Raw genomic sequence first — 20,986 nt, forward strand, 5'->3', positions numbered from 1 at the left:
GGATGATCAAAATATATTCTTAATTATTATTATTTTTCTTAATTACTTATTTTAGGTATAAATTTTGAGTGGCCTTTTCGCCCGCAACCCTTTTTTCCAAGACAGAAACTTCCTTAATATGTGAAAGAAATTACTTTTTAACCGACTGACGACCGAGCGTTTTAGCTTTTCGCGCAGATATCGCCGTGTTTCAATAAAACAGTTATAAATAGATTATTTCTGAACGTAATAACGATACATTTTACCCTTATAAAGTCAAACTATTATTTTTCTTAAGTTACCTATGCAACAGAGAAAATGGAATATTTCAAATAATAGCATAAAAAATTACAGATAAACCATATGGTATAATGGTACGCTTATGGTCGTCAGTGGTGTAATTATTGATCGCAGTCAACGCAGGAGACTAATGTAATTATGTTCATGCCGTAGCAAATCGATTTTTCATTAACCCTCTGTCACCTGATTCTCTTTCACCTTTGAGAAACAATTACTAACGATTACATAACTTCATAACATACTGCTTACGAAAATGTTGCTGTTTACCAATTATTTGAAGCCTCCGTTATACACAAGGATGCAAAAGACGAGATGGAATGTATAAAATACCTATAAATAAACTAACAGAATCTCAGAGTGACGCTGCGTTAAATAGGGTTAATGTCCGCAATCGTAACTCACCCCAAATCCTCCGCACCCCCTTCGAGAAAAAAAATTCACAACGGTCAGCTGTATCGTTTCCGTTTTCCCCATCTAGTTCCACCACCCCTCACGTCAGTTTTCCCGGCAAAAATGTTGATCCACGACTGCTACCCCCGACAGCCACCCACCCCTCGTATTACCCTCCGCGAGAGCGACCCATCTAAAACGGAACGAAACCGTTTCCGCCGCTGCGTGGCAGAAAGTTAACGGCTTTAACGAAACGCTGATGCACGTTTTCAGGGGACTGGCATGGAGAAGGAGAACTCCGCATCGGGCGGAGGCGGCGGAGGTGGCGGAGGTGAAGCGGCGGCCACGGCGACTCCGGGCGCCACCTCCGCCTCCGAGAAACTCCAGGCGGACCAGGCCAATCCGTTGCTCGATCCGACTGCGCTCTTCGGTGGTAAGCTGATTTTAGTTTGTTTTTTTTTTTAAACTCTATTCAATCTATTACGCTCTATACGTCTTTACTTTTGAATATGTTCACCTGTCTTCGCACAAAATGAACAATGAACATGAATACTAGACAGAAATTAAATCAATAAATAAACAAGATTAGAGATCTTGAGTAAATATAATTTTGGAAGAAAGTAACTATGAATATCTTCGAATATCTTCGTTAACTGTGAAAACGCAAAACATATTTTATACGTAATTTTAATGGTATTAAATGATTAGTATCCTGCAGATGTTATTTTTTTCTAGAAGTTTTCAAGGTTATCGATGTTTTTTTTTCAAGTGACTACTTATTTTTAATGTAAATTTGTTGAAAACGTTTTTTATATAATATACTGACCACTTAATACCATTCAAATTACGTATAAAATATATTTTGAATTTTCACAATTAAAAAAGATTTTCGGAGGTTCGCACTTAATCGAGACACCTTGTATAACGCTCGCATGACGATGGCTCGAGTCACTCGTTCGGTATGCAGCGATAATTCGTAGAAAGAGAACGTATTATATCTGACGAATTAATACAAATCAATTTTTATGAAAATGCAAAATTCCGTAATCATTGCTTTTTTACACGCATTGTAAATTAATGTGAAAGTTTCACAAGTAATACAAAATACCATGAGAAAAAATAAGTCGAAAAAAAAGAATAAAATTTTTTTATACGAGGCTTTCGTTTCGAGAAAAATCGGTTAGAAATTTCGTCGTGTACGCGTATATTCATGGCGACAGTAAGTAGAAACGGAATGTGATGATCAGACGAGCTAACCAAGTCTCATTCAACTGCTCGCGTCTCCCGCAGATTTTCAATTTCGATTATCTCGAAAACAAATAATTATAGGAAAACAATTTATTCCATGTTTTCGATTTGTTTTTGCATGTAGAATAACCTCCTGCCCGGTTCTACTACCCTACCTGAGACACTCTGTATATGATGTCTAGTTTGGGTCGTGACCCGGCTTTCTCGGCCCCGTCATGCGAGGGTTAAAGAAGGAAATCGTAAAGGGTATATGGAGGGTAGGTTTTATATTCTATAGGGTGGCTTAGAATGAATGGTCCAATCGAAGGGAAGATAATACCATATACAGGAACACGTGAAAAATCTAGCATAAAATTTTTCCTTGTGCAGCTTCGCTATTGGGGGAATTGAATTTGAGAATTTTCGTACTTCGTACCGTTTTACTTGATAGTTGCATGATTTCTGATTGTGTTAATATTTATATACATTGTTCACAAGTGTACGATATTATTTATTTTCCACGAGAAATCTATAAATGCATAAGTATCCACTGTCTACTGATGAATTATCAACATTGATTATCTCTGATACGAAGCTACGCAAAGTATACTTTTATTCGACACTTGTTGCTGTGTTTGTAGAATTTATATGCTTTTCAATTGATCATAAAATATATAAAGTTCTATGCGATTCGAGTTCATTGTTTCGCGACTGAATCGCGACGCGGACCGTGAGTTCGAAGGAATAGGATCGGAGGGGTGGGGGGAGAATTGAATCGCGGCGATTAATAATACGGTGATCGATGCACAAAAGCGTTGGATATCGAATGAGATTATCGACGCGATCCCTTTTACCCGCCGCCAAAGCCTCGCGCTTCATTAATCAAACTGTTTCCAGTGACGTAAAATAGGCGGAGGGAAGAAGACGTATAAATTCCCTTAGTGATCGGCGGGATACGTTCACGACGAATAAATACGTTTCTTTATCGGGAGATTAATCGATTCCATAAATTGCACCAGAGATCGACGATATAATATAGAGGCAGGATACCTACGATTGTTAAAAATTCTGTCGAAGAATTAATCGCGTCGCAACGAAGAGAAATTTATTAAAACTTTAGGACATTAACGAGGTCTCCAGCTTCCTTGTTTCGAGTATACAGTGCTCTACTTCCTGTTCAGGGTCACTCCACGGTGACACAGTGACCTTGGGGACGCATAATACGAACAAGTCGAAGGTCAAACCTTTCGGGCATCTGTTGCAAGAACCGAGGATGCAACGTGTGCACGCTCAAGATCACTTAGTTACGCACTCGTGACCTTGAATGCCCTTGAACACACGGATCGTTGAACTCGACGGAAAAGTTATTACGGAACGAACCCTAACTTCGGTGTAACATTCTCTGATAACAAATTGATTCCTTCTATGCTCTGAACCGATCATTGATAAACTACAAATTGGAAGTCAACGAAACTATAGCTGTAATAACGATTAACAATGTTTGTATTCTGTTTCTAATTCAGCAATACTCCTTAATTAAAGAACTCTGAGACATTCTTCTCAAATATTCCATAAAAATGGAATTATAAATACCCGAGTACTCTAGTCATCGATATAAAACGAGTACTGTCTCCCTTGAAAGATTCGGCTTTTCGTTTGGTGTCTTGTAGTCACCTCTAGTACTCTTTTTAGCGCTGTTTCTTTTTTCTCTCAGAGAAGCCGAAACTGTCACGCTCACATTATATACGTGTTCCCGGAGGCCGGCGAAGAGCACTGTTCGGCCACTTACTTTAATTAGCGCTACTTGCACGTTCGCAATCGGGCTCCCTTAGTCGGTTAGCCTTTTCCTCCAGTGATTCGAGGATCCTTCTGACGCTTGTTCTCCTTGTCTTTCATCTTTCTTTTTTCATTCTCTCTCTTTCTATCACGCCGAGGACACGGCCGTGGTGGCACTCTCGCACGCGACACTCGAGCCTCCCGAACCGAGTCTCATCTGAGTATTTACTTTAAGCGATTTAATAACCGGTACGGTTCCTCGAGAACCCGCCGAACCTCGATAACTTCCGTCCGACCCAGGCGCTATTAACTAATTAAAGTTAATGCCACCGTCGCAGCCGCGCCGCCGTCTTCATTAACGGTATTTAACCGGCGTCGTCTCGAAACCGCATCGTTCGCGCGTTCGCTCGCTCACGCTTGGAATTACGATCAGAATTCTTCCCTCAGGACGATGTTTCGTGAACACCACTTCCTTTCTTTGCTTTTTTTTTTTTTGTTATTCTACCATGTAGTTATAAATTAAGGGACAATAACTAGATACCAAGAAATGCTAGAATTAAGAAAAATCTCATTTTTTTCTCATATTTTGTGGCATTGATCCCTCTTACAGTAGACCCGTTTAAATGAAATGACAAATTAAGGAATGAACGAAATTGCAGTCGAGTAATAGAATGATGTTAATGTTAATAACATCAGGGTTAAGGACTAACATTGTTTAGAATTTGGTTGGGTTCTTAAAGACTAGGAGCAAGAATAAGGGACTGAGGGTAGGAACAACGAAACAAATCCAAGATATTAACATCCAATGATGAAGTACATCTTCCAAGAGGCACCTTGTACCTTTCCATTCCTGTGGAAAGTACTGTAACAACCGGAAGTCGCAGTAATCGCCCCCGTAACGGAGAGCAAGCCGTCGAACGTATACCAATCAATACCGAACGACTAGATTTCCCTCCACGGTCCAGTAGTTCGAATCAAATCGTTCCAGTGCATCCATCGGTCGATACGTTAATTACCTATCAGCGTGGTAACCCGAATTACAGACATCTCCGGGCACCCTCTGGTGTTTCTCCGAACGGTTCCTTGGACCGTTCCTCCACGGATTCCGATAATACCTGGGTCGCATCTCAGTCTTCCTCTAATTATATTTCACCAAAAAAAAAAAAAAAGGGGGGGGGGCATAGCCGAGAACTCTATCGAAAGTATAGATACCGCGGAATCCAGGGAAAGGTGAGAGAGAAAGGATCGTCCAGGGTTAGAAGAGACTGGTCCCCCTCGCAGAGCGAAACACGTTCCTCGGGATCCAGCATCTCTCGCGCCCGGATAGAGTTTTTCGTTTATTTCGTTGGCTCACCTCTGACCTCCTCGGTGTTCCTTCCTTGCGTTTTCTGGACCCTCTACCCTTCTCTACCCTGCCTGGTCTCCTCGTTGCTCCTGTCTTTTCAAGCAAAGCCTCTTCAGAGCCTTCTCCACTGCGTCCTCTTCTCCCTCTCTCTCCCTCTCTTCGGCTCTGTTCATAGTATCTCCGTGTCCTGCTTTCCCTCTCTATCTCTCTCTATCCGTTGGTTAGATTCGCGGAGGCTTTGGGAACGCAAGAACGGACCCGACGGTCGGACAGACGCGACGAGCGCTTCTCTCCCCCCTCTCTCCCCCCCCCCCCACGTTTTGCCCCTCTCTTTTTCTCTTTGCTCGATCTCTCGCTGTTCCCTCTCTTTCTATCTCGCTGCTGCCGGTTCTCTGTATATTTATTGATTGCCACCTCACCTCGCCTACCATGGCCTCGGTCTGCGGCAGTTTCCCCTCCCTTCGGCAGTCCCTCGTTTCCCTCGTCCCAGGCTCGTTCTGCAGCAAGCAGCAGCAGCACCAGCATCGCGCTCCGCTACGAGGAGAGAGAATCTCACTCGATCTCTGTCCCTGTTCACCTCGCTCTGTCCCTTTTCGCCTTCGCGGAACCCGACTCTCTTTCGTGTTCTCTTCCTCCTCGTCGTTGACTAACTCCTCCTATTCCTCCTCCACCACCACCCCCCCCCCCTCCCATGTACGCCTCTTCCTACCCTCGCTTCTCCCTGCACCCATCCCTCGCGCTGTACCGCTCCGTTTCTCTCGCTGTTCGATCCTCCGCGGCAACCTCTCGCGCTTTTACCTCCTACGCTCGATACAAACTCGTCGGACGCGTCGGAGTTTTCGTTTGAAGCTACCCTCCGGGGGTGAACGACGTGTACCCGACACCGCATCGGTTCGCTAGCTAGCTAGCTCGTCTCGTCTTCTTTCCAGTGCCCGATTCCCTTTTCCTTGTCTCCCTTCAAGGCACCGATTCCTTTTACCCGTTCTTCTGCCTCGTCTTCTTCCTCATCCTCCTGCCCGGCTCACCGAGCCGGTATCGTTAACGGGACAAGCCTCGAGGAAGATGTACGGCGAGAGAAGGAGAGAATTGAAAGGAGGATGCTATTATTAGTACCCGGTAGGATACAATGATGGTTTATGGCCATTCGTAAGGACGACCCGAGAGTGTATACGTGCTTAATTTGGCGAGTACTGTGAACGCGGATATGTAATCATATCCGCGAGTAGTGACATCGATCTGTTGTGTCTCTTAGCTAGGCTAGGGTCTTCCTGTACGCTGCGTTTATTATTAGTAAGATAATTCAGAAATAATTTCTATTGAAAGTATATTTAGTCCATCGTTTAAACAATTGATATTTTTTTGTTATTAGAGAACGTGGTACTATGTTACTTAGTTAAGCAAAGAATGCAGTAAGTTGATGGTAATTAGTCGTTTCGATATTGTCATTCGGATACAGTCGTCTGGTATCGTTTATGAAAAGGAGTAGTAACATTTCGTGAAGTAATACTACAATCGCCCTGAACCAGGTAGCTGAAGCACCATTTCTCGACTCCTAGCAAAAGGAATTAACAAATATCCAACAACGTAGAGGATAAAAAAAAAAAAAATACACAGGTCTCTTCGGTGCATCCCCTTCTCCCGTTTATAACCCGAGTGAACGTTGACCCTCCGCGAAGACCGTCGCGTCGCGCGGTTCTATTTCACGCGAGCGACGCGTGGGACGACCGTAGGTCTCCGGCAGCTTTCGTTTGAGCCGGGCTCCTTTTCCTCGTCAACGTCATCTGTGCCATCGTCATTACGCGGCGTGACGGGAACGCGCGTCTAGCTTTCCAAGAAGCACACGAATCCTGTTAGCAGCCGCGACCGATGTGAGAAACGAGCGCTCGGAAAGAAATAGGGTTCCTTTTTGCGGCTCTTCTCGCTTCCCCCTCCACCCGTCCATTTTCGTTCCGACGTCGTCGTCGGTCTCTAATTTCGCCGCACTCTGATACACCGCTTTTATCTCCGCGGATCGATGCAAACTCTCCACCGGCGGATGCGCCCGAGTTTTCGTACCGAGAACCGTCTACTTCCCTCCCGTTCCTCTCCGTTCCACCCTGCCAATCCTCCTTCTCCTCTCGTTTCATAGACCGTCGAGGACACCGATATCGTCGTCATTATATATTACGGTTAAAGAATCACGACGACGACACCGTGTTCACGGAAGCTGCTTCGGATGAGACACTGATGGCTTTTTTGAAGGATCATTACAGTGAATCCTCGATTAGGATTCCTCCACTCTTTATTTTTTATTCAAATTTATCATTCTCTATGGAATTATTTAAGGAGCTATGCTAGTGTGACGGTTTTAGAAAATCGGGTTTTTCTATTTTGCGATTTGCAAGAATTTTTTGAGGAACAGGAAGGTGTTTTGTGTGGCCACGAATAAGTGGTTACCTGGAAGTATGAAACATTTCTCTTTTTATGCTCTAAAACAATACTTGAAACTTTGGTCGCGTTTTTCTCGCAGCTACTTTTTCTTAATCGGCGACTATAAAAATATAGTCTAATGTGAATCTGGCGATACGGCTCGTTTCGAATTCCTCTACAAGGTTTGGTTACTTCCATTCCCACTGCAAAACGGTCGAAAAGAAAAATTCGTCGTTCAACGCCCTCAACTTTACATTCCCCACTCCACGTATCGCACAGCCTCGAGTAAACAGAATTTACAGGATCTTGCCCGAATACGTTGCAATGGTCTCTCGACAAACTCTCGGAGCTTTTACAAAACGATTTCTGCAACATTGTGTGTACCCATTTACGACCAGCTCGCGGCCGTTTTATGGCCGAAGTTGAATCGGCGCACGGATTCCGTGGAACTACTCCGAGGTGTGTAACCGTTTCGAAGTTTCCATTCCGTCGACGACGTATCGGCCGAAACAGGCCGCGTCCGTTGGGCCTGGTTTTCGCGTGGGCGCGACCGTACGCATAAATTTGGGTTACACCAGTGATGGGCAACTCAGCGCCCGCCAAACACGGTATCAAACGTGACATTTGACTAGTGCGGTAGCTTACAGGCCGATGTGTAGTCACGTACGAGTTATTGCACACGCGTGCGCACGGTCAGAGACATACACGTCGAGAGCTCGTCCCACGCTCGACCATCACTTTCACGCGAGCGTAGCACGTTCGTTTCGTTCCCTCCCCCTTCTGCACCCTCACATTTTTATTGCTTTCTATCTTCGATTTTTCCGTCGTTTAATTTCGTTCGTCCGTATCTTAGACTAATTCTTGTACCCTAAGTTTACCTTCTCCCAATTTATCGAGTATTTTGTGTCCCACAGGCGTCGCAGTTTATTAGTGGTCTGTCATAGGAGAATTAATTACTGGCGGTTATTCTGATAATGAATTACTTTGTTCGATTAATTACGTTGTTCCTTGGACTCCAGTGAAATCGTCTCTGAATTCATCTTGAATGATTTAATTCGTTTTCCACAAGAAGTCAGCGACGAACTTGCAGAATTTTCACGCACCAATCGGGTACATCATGGTCTTATACTTGCCCAACTTTCTAATTCTACAAAGAAGCTCGTTTACAATTCTACCATTACGGACTCGTATTAATTCACAACGAAGGATTCATTTACGTTTTTGCATACAGAGTAAAGACACTTTTCCGGAGTTACGCAACAAGAACGGAGTACCATAAGGTAGATTTTCACCCCTTTCAGTTTCTTCCCCTTTGCTCCAGTTTCCTCCCCCGCCCCTACCCTTCTTTGACCCCATATACAATTTCTTCCCCGTTGGTTCCCCCCTGCAATTTTCAACTTCAAACTCTCGTTACCGTTTCCTCTTTTCATACTTTCCCAGCAAAATTTTCCACCTGCTCTCGCTTTCGTTTCCACCTTCCCTTCTTGCCTTTCGATTTCTTTCCCCGATACCGCGAAGCCTTTCCTCCTCCCACGGCTTCTCAATTTTCCATTCTCTCGTATCCTTCATCCCCCTCCCCCCCACAAATGCCTCTTTTTATTTCAACCACCAGCCTGCCCCCACGCGGCTTCCTCCCCTCTCCCTTTTTCCTCCAGCATCACTAACCCTCCTCCCTCGCCACCTCCACGGCGATCGAAGCTGCGCGCAACGTGTGTAGGTTGATAAATGCGCTCGGCGTGCCACGAATTCGATATATAGAAAGGAGAAGGGGGGAGGGTCGAAGATGCTCGATAAGAAAAGACACTTGGTACAATAATAAAGGAGAAGGTGGGAGGGCTAGAAACGCCCCTCATCCTCCTACCGTGTGGTACGTGCACCGCCGAACAAAATCGGCTCCCCCCGATACTGGCGAAAAAATATCAATCGGATGCTCCGTGGACCCGGGCAAGGAACCTTTCTACCTTTTAAAACATTCAACCATTGAATTATGTAGCTCGGGTATAATCTGGTTCGGAGTTTCTTTCGAGCGATGATCGAACACGCGAGACCAGGCGACGCTTTTCAGTGTATGCAACCTCTCGAAAACGTGGGACGCGATGATTCCGTCGAAACCGTGGACCGATCTCCGTGTAGTTTTTCGATTCTCTGTCCTTAAGAAGAAGCTGGTCGCCTTAAGAAACTGAGACAGTTGCGAAACGATGTCGTGAATCATCCTCGCGGCGACGAGATTTCGGGAATTAAAGTCGTGGCGACGTGGGGTCCCGTGGATTTATGCGATTTGTGACACGATTATTACTACTTCTTTCTTAATCTACTGAAATCTTGAAACGAAGTACTCTTCTATCTTCGGAAATATCCAAGTCTTTTGTACTAGGCATTTAATACCAGGGACTTCTGCCGAAACGTAAAATAATATTTTCGGTTGAACCTTCGCCCTATATAACCCTATATACCCTTATAGAAATCGTAAAAATTACCGGTATTTATTTATGTTTTCGGTAATATGTCCCTTTCGGTATAGCTTTGATGGCATAACACCAGTATCAAAATAGGGATTTAAGTTCCTGGTTAATACTTCACATATAAGAGTTCATCAAGATCATCGCCCAATCTTTTTATCCCCAACCAGCAACCAAATATTGACCTTCGATCACAGGAACCTGTATCGTTCAGGTGTTATAGGACACCATCAACTGTCGAAACGATTTCACCGTGCGTGCGTCTTGGTCCGCGAATCGAAAGCGAAAGGTAGTGCTCGAGGGGCCTTGCGTACCTACCTACCCGCTACCACCAGCGCCGCCGGTCGATTGTTTGATCCGCCGCGGAGCATTATTCAACGGGCGGTCCGCGGCAATTATTAACACGCATCCGTCAGGCATCGCGAAGCATTATGTTTACACAAACGATTCCCATTACCGGCGTTAAACATAATTTACAAGTTCCCCACCCCTCCTGTTGGCCGAAGCAGATGAATCCACAATTACCACGACCTGGCCCTTTATTACTTCGTCAGACTTATCCTATATTTATAACGAACTTGCCCGACCTGATGGTGGCTCGATTATGTTTAAAGAAGGGAGCTCGCCCGGTCCGCAGCGCCTGTGACTTCGTTAACGAGAAATTAATTAGCACGAAGCCCTGGTAAGACGCCCACATCCCCGAGTCTCCGTTCTGCCTCGACGTTTCGTTCGGTTTTTGTTACTGATCGGACACGTGGAAATGGTCCTCTAGTATTTTTGTTACTCGAAGAGGTGCTCTAGATTCTTCTCCGAGTTGTTTTCGGTTCCTCTGGGTTTTGGGTGTCCGATTGCTGCGTTCAGCGTCTGGCGTAATCGAGACTATTATTAAAAAATAATTCCATACCCGAAAAACTGCTCGCGATTATCCCGAAGTTGGCTAGCAATCTACAGACAATTATTCCGAAATACGAGAATTTTCTGGAAAATCACGATTCTACGATCAAAGATTATGTTTGCAGCGATTTCTAGAAAGCAATGATTTCGTTCGAACGACAGAGGGAAAAAATCAAGTTTCGCCCCACCAGTTCTACTGGTTTTGGCCGTCGCGTAAACGAAATTAAAGCGATTTGGAGGCGAGCCAGCCATCGCGGCGACGGTCGCAACGCCGCCACCCCACTCGGCACATTCCGATCCCTCGATCGATCCTCTTCCTCGAGGGACAGGATACACACACGTATGGTACGTGTATGTATGTATATATAATACCGACTACCCCGACACTCCACGGGAACGGCGGGACTGAATAGCGATTGGATGGTTATAAGCGGAAACGGCTACGTTAAGGTGTAAAACCGGTGACGGGGGATGTCGTCGATATATTGGATATCCGCGTCTTTCTGGCCTGCCGGGCTTAAATAATGCGCGGCCACGCTGGTAATTGCGTTGCCACGCGGACTGTATTCTTCGAGGAACCCCTTATTGGCTTCTAGTATATTTCCTTCGTTTATGGATTATCCCACCGGGCGATGGATTGAATTGCAGGAGCAAGTAATGGTCCACTTTGGTGAATACTGACTGGACAGCCGCGGACAACGAAGTCGTAATGCTTTACAACAAATATCAGTTTTGTCAGGGAAGAATTATTGATGTGTAAAACGTCGTAAACTTCATCGAAACGGAGAGTGATGTATTTGCATTGAATGTAGCGAATGTGATGGCGAAGGTTCGTAAAGGTTTATTGGCTGTGATTCGAATTCTGAATGATCGATAATGTTGTATGGAAGATGTAATGGGTATCGCATTATCGAAAAACAGTATTTACTTAAGGACACTTCATTGAAGACCGTGTGTGTCGACAATTATTTGCTGCAGGAACGCTTTTATCGTATCTTTGGATTCTTCTTCGAATTAACTAGAAGTAGAAACAGTAAGAAATGGACAGACGTGGTAGGTAAATACTCGTATTTATGTTTCTTGGGAAGGAAGACTGCAACAGGGTGTCTCCTTTTGCGATACACTTTTTATGGATTCTGATATTAGGTATTACAAGGAATCGAGTAACTAAACTTCGATACAATTGATAGTAGTATAGTCAAATAACGACAGGGATTTATCTCGTCTTCTCCTTCTATGAAGCGCATACGTCCTTAACGATCCATCCCTTATTTTTCCAACTTATTATATGTACAAATTAATTCGTAGCCCCCACAATTAATTATTGACTGAAAACCGTCATCATTTTTTTTTTAGAAGGAATTCCCCCACTGTCAGAAATGGCGTAAATGTGTAGAAAGTGATGAGAAAAATTTCGAAGACTAGACTGTATTTTGGTTTTCTGTAAATAACTAACAAATCTATGAAAAGGAGGTCACGATTTAATTTGTACACCTAATAATTTCTTCCACGGTGTTAACTTACCACAATGGTAAAAAAACAATATAATGAAAAGATAAACAGGTGAATTTGCAAATACTTTTAAATAAAAGTGGCCGCAGAGTCTTAGCTAAATTTACCTACACATGAATAACATAATTTCTTAGGAAACAAATGTGTCAAACTAACATATGGGACGGATGAGGGTTAATTAAAAATCTTAAGTTTATTTACCTGAAGCCATTGCTTCTAAGGTCTATAAAAATAAGGCTTTCCATCGAAGAAGTTTGAGCACGACGCAGGACGTTCCCTGGCGATTACACAAGTTTTATTCGTATCTCGCAGCGAACACGCTGAATGAATATGCCATCGCGTTAAATCTCTCTCGGATCTTTCATTCCGTCGTCTTTCCAGCCCGTAAGATTCGCCCGTCGTCGTTCCGTGCCACGCCGTTGGTCCGGGCTATTTTCTTCCCGGCACGTTCCTACTCGTCGGGACTCGGCCGTGGTGTAAGAAAAAAAAAAACGAAGAAGAGGGGGATAAGGGATCCCGTCCGTATATTCCGTGCCCCTAAAATAGAAGGCGCGAAGTTACGTTACCCTGTTCCGCAATAGCCTCCAACGAGCTCCTCCCCGATCGTAAGAATCCAGCGAAATTCCCCTGTAACGATCGTTTTCGAGCTGCGAAACGCACGGAGAAAGGGGAAGCCAGATTTTTGGGAAACATTCGACAATAAGTAGAAATGGAATGTAATGGACAGACGCGTTAGATGATTCCTATTTTTAATATCACGAGTTTCCAGCAGATTTTTGCTGCTATTTATCGAATTGAATAACTTTGTTTGGCTAATTTTGCAATAGTACCAGGCTCTCTTGTTAATTATCTTAAGGTTAATTATATATTAAGAATAATCTGTTAATCATAAACTGATTCTAACAAAACGCCTGCATCGTCTTACTGACATGTTTCTTTCTTTTACATAATATTCATCTAACCACATAAAAGTACCTACAACAAAAAATATTAAAAAAGGAGGCTAAAACTTATTCCTCCTGTACATCTGTATATTCTACATACACCTTTTCATTCAATTTTGGTCATCGTACATTTATTATTTATTAATAAATATCGCTTACATTCTTCTGTACCAGTTTACTCTATTCGCCTTCGGTAAGATAAAATTCTAAAAATAACTGAAAAAATCCGTAGACAATTTCGCAGATTTGAATCATCATACAAGTATCCGGATATTTCCGAACGGTAGTGTACACAGTCTTATTAGTGAAATATCACAGTTCCTTCGGATACGTCAGGTATCTCGATACTCGCGAACTGTGTCGTATAAATGCATAAAATCCTCGGAACGATGGGAATCATTTTATACAAGGCTCGAAACGTGGAATAACGAGGCTCCCGGAGCCTCGGCGTTTCCCGATTTCGGTCACGGCGGCCAAGCAAGAACCATTCGTAATTCCTCGGCCCCTTTACGTCGCGTTCTCATCATCCCCCTGTATACGCGCCTCTCCCCATCCCCCCTCACTCTCTCTATCTCCCTCTTGGTGCCCCCTGGCCTAGCTCCAACCCCCACTGGCCAGAGCACAGCCGATCGATTTAATAACACGGCCATTTTCCCAGCTCACGGACCGAACACATTCCCCGAACCGACGCCGTCGTAACGCTTCTCTCCATCTACGATCTATTCTCCTATCTTGTTTAGCCTTCTCTCGCACCGTTCGCTCGCTGCACGATTTTACCCCGAAACGCCGAGATTTGTTATTCGCTGTACGCGAACAACCCCGCCGTTGACCTCGAGCGGCTCGTTTCTCCGGTTATCGCTGATGGATCTGTTTTCATTTTAGAGAACCAACCGAAGTTTCGTTTTTTTTTTTTGTGGGATATCCGCCCCCGTGAATCGAGCTGTGGTCGGAACATTCCCTTATAGCGAATTGGAAACTAGGATTTTCCATTCTTTTGCTATACTTGTTCGCGGGATCAAGAGCGTGGAGACTAATATTAAGGATTTATATGGAGCGATCTGTTATTGATGGCTGAATTAACGGGATGTGAATCTTTGTGAAAAAGTAAATAGGGGATTGTAGGGCGATTGGTTTGCAAATTGGACTTTCTGAGGTTAAACGTTTTGAAAATTGGGATTTCTGGGATGAATAATAGGGCTTTCTAGGGTAGTGTCGCTGAAAATTTTAAATAGTACACTTGTCGAATAGGATTTACAAGCCTCCCGTACATTGACTGTTCGGTTTTTACGTGTCTTGGAATAAATCTGTGCGCACCGTGGGACCACTGTGTCGGAGCACGCGCGATTCGCGCATGCAATAACCGTGAACACGTCCGCGGGCGGACGTTTATTTCGCGATTTTAACGATTTTAATGGCGGCGAGCTTTCGGCGTGGCCGTCGATTAGGGGGAGGGAAAACAATGCACGTCGCCCCCCACCCCTTTTTGAACGGTGGAAAGGGACGACCCCTTTATTAACGTGCACGGAAAAACAGGAAATTAGCGACTCGCCCCCGTGCGACCGTCGTTTCCAGTCGACGTGCGGAGCACGATGACGTCCTGAATGGCCGAGGATCACCCCTTTGGGGCTCTCTGCACTTACCATCGTTTCTCCTGTATTTCGAAGATTCAATTTTTTATGGAGAATTTTCCGGTGTATTCGATGGAACTGGTCAAATGAAAACGATTGCTTTTATTACCTCCTGGATATAATTGAAAGGGGCTTAGGGAAAAGAGGTACATGCTACAATACTATAAATTTGCAAAAGTACTTTTAGGAAAAATGATTTTCTAAGGAAATTCGGTATTAACTGGTTGTTACTTTATTTGGCAATTAAAGTAGATGGTAAATGGCAATTATTGTTAAATATTGGATTGAAAATTCATTATATACAATTCATATAGGGTTTCATTGAGTCTTCAATTTGAAAATCTGCTGGAAATGCGTGCAATTGAATAGGACTTGACTGACGTGTCTGTCCACTACATTCCGTTTCTACTTAATTCCCTGCACGCGTTTAAGATTAATTTTCAATGTCGCTTTTCTCGAAAACAAAGCCTCTAATGAAAAAAATGTGTTCTATGTTTTTGACTTATTTTCTCATGTAGAATCACCCCCTCCTCGGTTGTACCATCAATACTGGGATATAAATCACCATTCGTATCTCTAAAACGTCTTCATTCTCCATATTCTGCACACTTCAATCTAACCATCAATTGCCATAGAACTTCTCGATTTACTAAAGTCTGTCTTACATCGTGACATAAAAAGAATTGTTACGTGCTTCGAATGACCCACTGAAATAATTCACTTCCCACCGTTAATAATAATAAAAAAGAAGTATTTGGAATAGATTTAAAACAACGACGGCTGGTTCGGTTGAAAGCGTCTTCAGTCCATCGCTAATCCTGTCCGCCCTCGTCCTCGAACCCGTGATCCCCCACCAACCGAGCGGCTTGCTCAAAAGCTTAATCATAAATCGATAAACGTGACGCATAGCGCACTTGAGATACGTCTGCTGTCCCCGCTCTCTGTCGCTTTATCTCCGTTCCCCCGAAACGCTCCTCCAACGAGGATTTTCGGGGGATCTCGTGGAAATCCTGTTTCCTGAATTTTCAAGATTTCGACTCTCGACGTCAACGACGACGGCTCGAATAAACGAGCGCATTCGTCTTCGATCTAATTCTTCGATGTTACCACTTCGAGCACATGTTTCACTCGGAACTCACGCTTGCTGTCCGATTTATTGTGTTCCGTTGGAAAATTCTGTTGTTTTTCTATTTGTATCTTAGCTACGAAAACTTAAATGCGCGAAAGACATCGATAGACCCTGTTGGTGAAGTGAAATATGATTGTGTGAAATAATAGCCGTTATCTTTTGGATTATCGTTGAAATAAAAACAGCTCAACTGCGATCCAGGGGACTAGAAAGCGACAGAATTGGTCGGATGAATTGAATATTTCCAATTGTCGTCGATAGACCGTTGATTTCATGAATTTATGGCGTATACGGACTTTCTCGACGTACAACACAGTGAAAATCTTATCGATCGTTTAATGAACTCTTTGTCCTGTTTTTAACCACTCGGTATACACAATGAAAAATACAAACTTCGGTTTCATTCTTCGTTTAGATAGAATAATCTGGACAAATCTGAATTTCCATGAACATTTACAGTCTATTCAATGACTCATATAGATCATTAATCAGTGATCTACTGATTAGGAAAAACTTTACGGACACTTGTTTCCAGGTCCGTAAATTTTGCAAGACTGTTTTTGTACCACCCTCTGGAACGAATTCAGAAAGCTCTCTATTTCAGAATCTCGCACATTTCATTATGATCCATTCCATTAATACGATTCGTAGTCGAAACAAGCATGCTTACTGTCCCTACGATACAGAAACGAAGAACTTTTTGATAATATTATCTCGCGCAAACGGGATTACCATATAATTCCTCTTCGTTAGGCGAATCCACGTATCCAGTTATCGATTTGCCGTGCCCCGTCTGTCGTTTATATTTCCGATCCTGTATTTTTATAACCGATTTCTGTCCCTATATTTCTGCGATCTTAGCTCTTCATAAATACGTGAATCATATTAATTTTAGAAAATTTTCCTGTATCACATTACTGAATAATAAATTGTTCGTGACATCTGTTAATTTTTAAAGTAAATTCGTTAAGTCAAGAAGAGAATTATACATTGTCATACAAACTTTTGGGGTCAACTTTTAAATCGGTCAGAGTCAAACTTAAAACTTGTGACGTTGAAATTTAGAATCATATTTTAAATCGACCGTAGTTATAATTAAAACTGTTCATAGAACAAATACAGAGATTATTCGAAAATTAAGCGATCAAAAAGGTAAATTGAAAATGCAGAAAATGTATACAATCTTCGTCGAATGCGCGGGTCTTATAGAATAGGTCTTGGTTAACACGTCTGTCCATTACTGACTGTTTCTACTTACCCTAAACAGGAAGACGTACACTACCTTTCATAAGTATTAGAATACCTGGTCTATACATATAAAGGAAAACTAATATTTCCTATAAGTATATCAAAAGCTATTTTCAATGAACATTTATTGTAAAATAAACTAAATCGACGCTGGCGAACGTAGGAGCCGCTGTGTCCACCAAAAATGGCGGCGCCGTTTAATGCTGCTCGCTGGTCGGGTCGGTTACACGAATAATGGATTGCCATTAAAGCGTCCGGATTAAAGAGGAAAGGATGAGGCAGCCACGCATCGACGTCGCTGACTCATTAACAGAAGAAATTTGTGCCCGCATTAAAAGTCAATCGAGGGAAAACACGGTGTATTTCATGGGACCCGCGAGACAGACGACGGGGACAGGGAGGGGGTTTTCGCTTGGAAATAAACGATCGAACCCGAGCGTCGTCCTGTGTCGCCGTGTAATTTTCGAAATTATTTATCAACCGGCCTTCCCGGCACCGTCGTCGTCATTAATTTCTGGTCGGTTAATGACTCGCGTCTACGTAATTAAACGCGTCGTTCCTTCAACCCTCGATCGGCCATTCCCTCCGCGATCTAATGGGAGAAACGGAGCGATTTTCACGCGAAATAATGCATTTGATATTCTATTGTGGTTTTAGACAAATATAGTTCTAGAAAAAACGTTATATTATACGAATTTTTGTTTAATCGACGTTCAAAAGTTAGGAGATCTTGTCCATAGAAATCTTGACAATGTAGCATATCTTCACACGAATAAATTAGGACGTTTCGATCGTAGAATCAGATCAGACGTTACACTTGTCGATAGATTACATAAACATCCACGGTCTACTTATCAGAAACATGTAACATTGCAGATTCCGATCGCTATAATTGCCACAAAAAATACTGCATCGAAGACGGGACCCTTACTATAACTACAGAAAGATACCGACAGATTAAATTCCGATTCTCCAAGTGAACACCCAATACAGCTCTAAACACAAAGAAAATTCATCAACAGAGCATTAAGTGTCTACGAAAGAATTTTATACCTTCGAAAAATTTTACTCTTGTCTGGAAAATAAGCTGGAAAGAATCGAGATGGGAAAAGGAAAACGAACGAACCAGGCAACGAAAGGGAAAATCTGTTACGAAATTTTCAATCTCGCGTCTGACGCGTATGTGTGCATACGTATACATATATACATGCGTGTGTATACATATGCGCCTAGAGCTGCATTATGCAGCTGCTCAGCCGGTGAAGTAGTCGTATAAGCCAGCCAGGGAGTTCAACGACCGGTATAAATTAAAGCGGCGCTTGGATTTCAATGCCACGGCCTTGCTCAAGGCCGCCGGTACTCGTAGAAAATCAACGGTACACTCGTGGCCGTGTTTGTAACAATAAATTGTACAAACATGTATACACACGGGAGACACACGTATACAAGACGATTACGGGCTGTAACGTTTCCACGGTGGAACCACTGTGCATCGTGTTGGGTTCGTGGTGGTGGGGGTTCGGAGAAGAATTTTCGTATATCGATCTGCGGCTTGAATCAACTGAAAGACACGTAATGCGGGAGAACATGGCCGACTCGAGAGTCGTATTAAAGCCGATGTAGGAATCGCTCGAGTCACGCGTTAGTTCGTATTTATGGTCTTCGTAATGGTGCATTTTTAGTTCGTTGTTTCGAGTGGAAGTTGTTTCCAGTTTCGTTGCTTTTGCAGTTAATTTAAGCGATATAAGTGGACGGGAAAAGTTGTAGAACGCAGTGATAGATGATAAATAATGAATTGTAGCTGCTGGTCTGATGCGTTTATTGCCGGTGGAATTGCGTGAAATGCACGATGGAATAAACGTTTTGGTAAAGTTTCCCTCGATTCTCATTCCGTTTTTAATGTAACTGATCCCTCGAAATGGAGTTCTCTGTTTATTTCTCGTGTTTGTAAAACAGTTTTCTGGATAATGTTTCGAACATTTTTTTAGTTGTACGCTATGATATCGTGGTGGTGTTTCGGACAAGTAGAAACCGTCGATAATGGTCGGACACGGATCTTCGACAATTATACTATACTGATCTGGTAATTACAGAGTCCTGTAAATGGGAATTCATAAAACATTCAAACCCTTAATGATTCAGGTTCTCCATGAAAATTACCAGATGTCCTTTGAGTGTCCCTAGACCCTTTATACAACTAGCACTTCCTCTCTTCGCTGGTCTCCATTAACACTAGGTGTTCTAGTACTTGCTTGGAGTGTTCGTCGATAAACGTACGTCTATTTCTATCGGATCGATAAACATGACAAACTTTTGAAAATACGGAAATTCAATATAATCTCGAAATGTATACTACCTAGAGTGGGGGTCATCGGTAATCCCGACGGTATTCAACGTGTTAAAAAATTAATGTCAGCAACGTGGCATTTCATTTCGACTCAAAAAAAACAGAATAATATTCTTTTATGTTGAAACGATTTTGAAATCGTCAACACGAGTCTGACTCGATGTTATAGGACAAGGGGTTAATCTACGATAAGACGACCAGTTAATGAATTACATAATGTAACCGCAGTTACGATCCCATCGTAATTGTTACTCGCGACAAAAGCAGGGTGGAAAAGAGTTTAATGGAAAATTGTCGGCGGTTTATGAAAATTAGAAAGTATATCGACGTTCCGCGGGCATTACTGCCGGAGCCGGACAGCGGTGGGCCGAACTACATTATCATAACGAGTTCTTAGCTTCTGCAATTTACCCCTGGGCTGCTACTTCCTGCTCGCCGTGTGCGCGCGCGCAACGCTTCGATGCTCGCGTACGCTCGCGCGACCGACCGACGTGGATAATTATTATTATTGTCGATGCGACTTAATACTTTAATTATTGCTTGGGCCCATAGGTGAACGCGCGCCGCCGCCCCATGATAATCCTAATTAACGAAGACGATTTAATTATCGGGTTGGCTCACGGTGAAGCCTGTAATTGTTATTGTAGGAAAGAATAATATCGTACGATCTTTGAATTTTATTGGACTGTTAATAGAATCTTCGCCGGACTTGTTTCTCTCCGTGAGCTCCGCCTGTGCTATTGAAACATCATTTATAGGGTATTCCAGGTCAAGTAGCACGTTCCTATTGTCATCGTGCATATGGTGATTTTATTGTTTTCTACCAGAAAAGGTATCCAAAGACAATTCGTCGCTCTAGTTCTTATGTGTTCTATCTCCACTAGTTTAGGAACTGAGGAAACTGTGGTTGAAGTTTCCTTACGAAGTTTAATACGATATTATTAAAGTAGGAAAACAGTGAAATAATCAGAGAGACTATAATATCATCTACTGAATTGCTGTTTATTACAGTATTTAAAAAAATTATAAGTTTTTGAGTTAGAACTTAAAAGAATATTTGTTGTTTTCTAGGTTGAATTTGCTTTATTTTATGGTGAAATTGTACTTTTTGAACCAATGAGACGTACGTAGATTGATTAACTAAATTTTTGGAAAAATGGAGTTAGAACGGTTACGAACTCGGGCGACGAATTATAATTTTATGTCGATTGAATACTAGCTCCTCCACACGCGCGCTGCCAGTTTCCCCTGATTAAATAATTTAAAGCTTCGAGCCTGTTCTCGGTCCACGCGAATAATAATGGCGGGCAATTTATTTTCAGTCAGTCGGTTCTATTATTTAAACCTGTTTTCGTGTGTACCTCGCTGTTACCCCTCTTCGCCACACTTTTGCACTCCA

The 20,986-nt window shown here is 42.9% G+C and overlaps 1 protein-coding gene across 3 annotated transcripts in view; it reads left to right on the top strand.

Annotated features, from left to right (window-relative positions):
• The first annotated feature begins 951 nt into the window (after window positions 1-951).
• The window catches only part of LOC107189110 (bromodomain adjacent to zinc finger domain protein 2B), a 45,756-nt gene continuing 25,721 nt past the window's right edge, over window positions 952-20,986 (top strand). For all 3 annotated transcript variants that reach the window (XM_015577572.1, XM_015577574.1, XM_015577573.1), the window contains exon 1: window positions 952-1,102. In XM_015577572.1, the coding sequence (XP_015433058.1) occupies window positions 952-1,102 (151 nt within the window). The remainder of the gene's footprint in view (window positions 1,103-20,986) is intronic.

Source organism: Dufourea novaeangliae, unplaced genomic scaffold (genome assembly GCF_001272555.1).
Source record: "Dufourea novaeangliae isolate 0120121106 unplaced genomic scaffold, ASM127255v1 scaffold125, whole genome shotgun sequence".
Classification (NCBI taxonomy): domain Eukaryota; kingdom Metazoa; phylum Arthropoda; class Insecta; order Hymenoptera; family Halictidae; genus Dufourea; species Dufourea novaeangliae.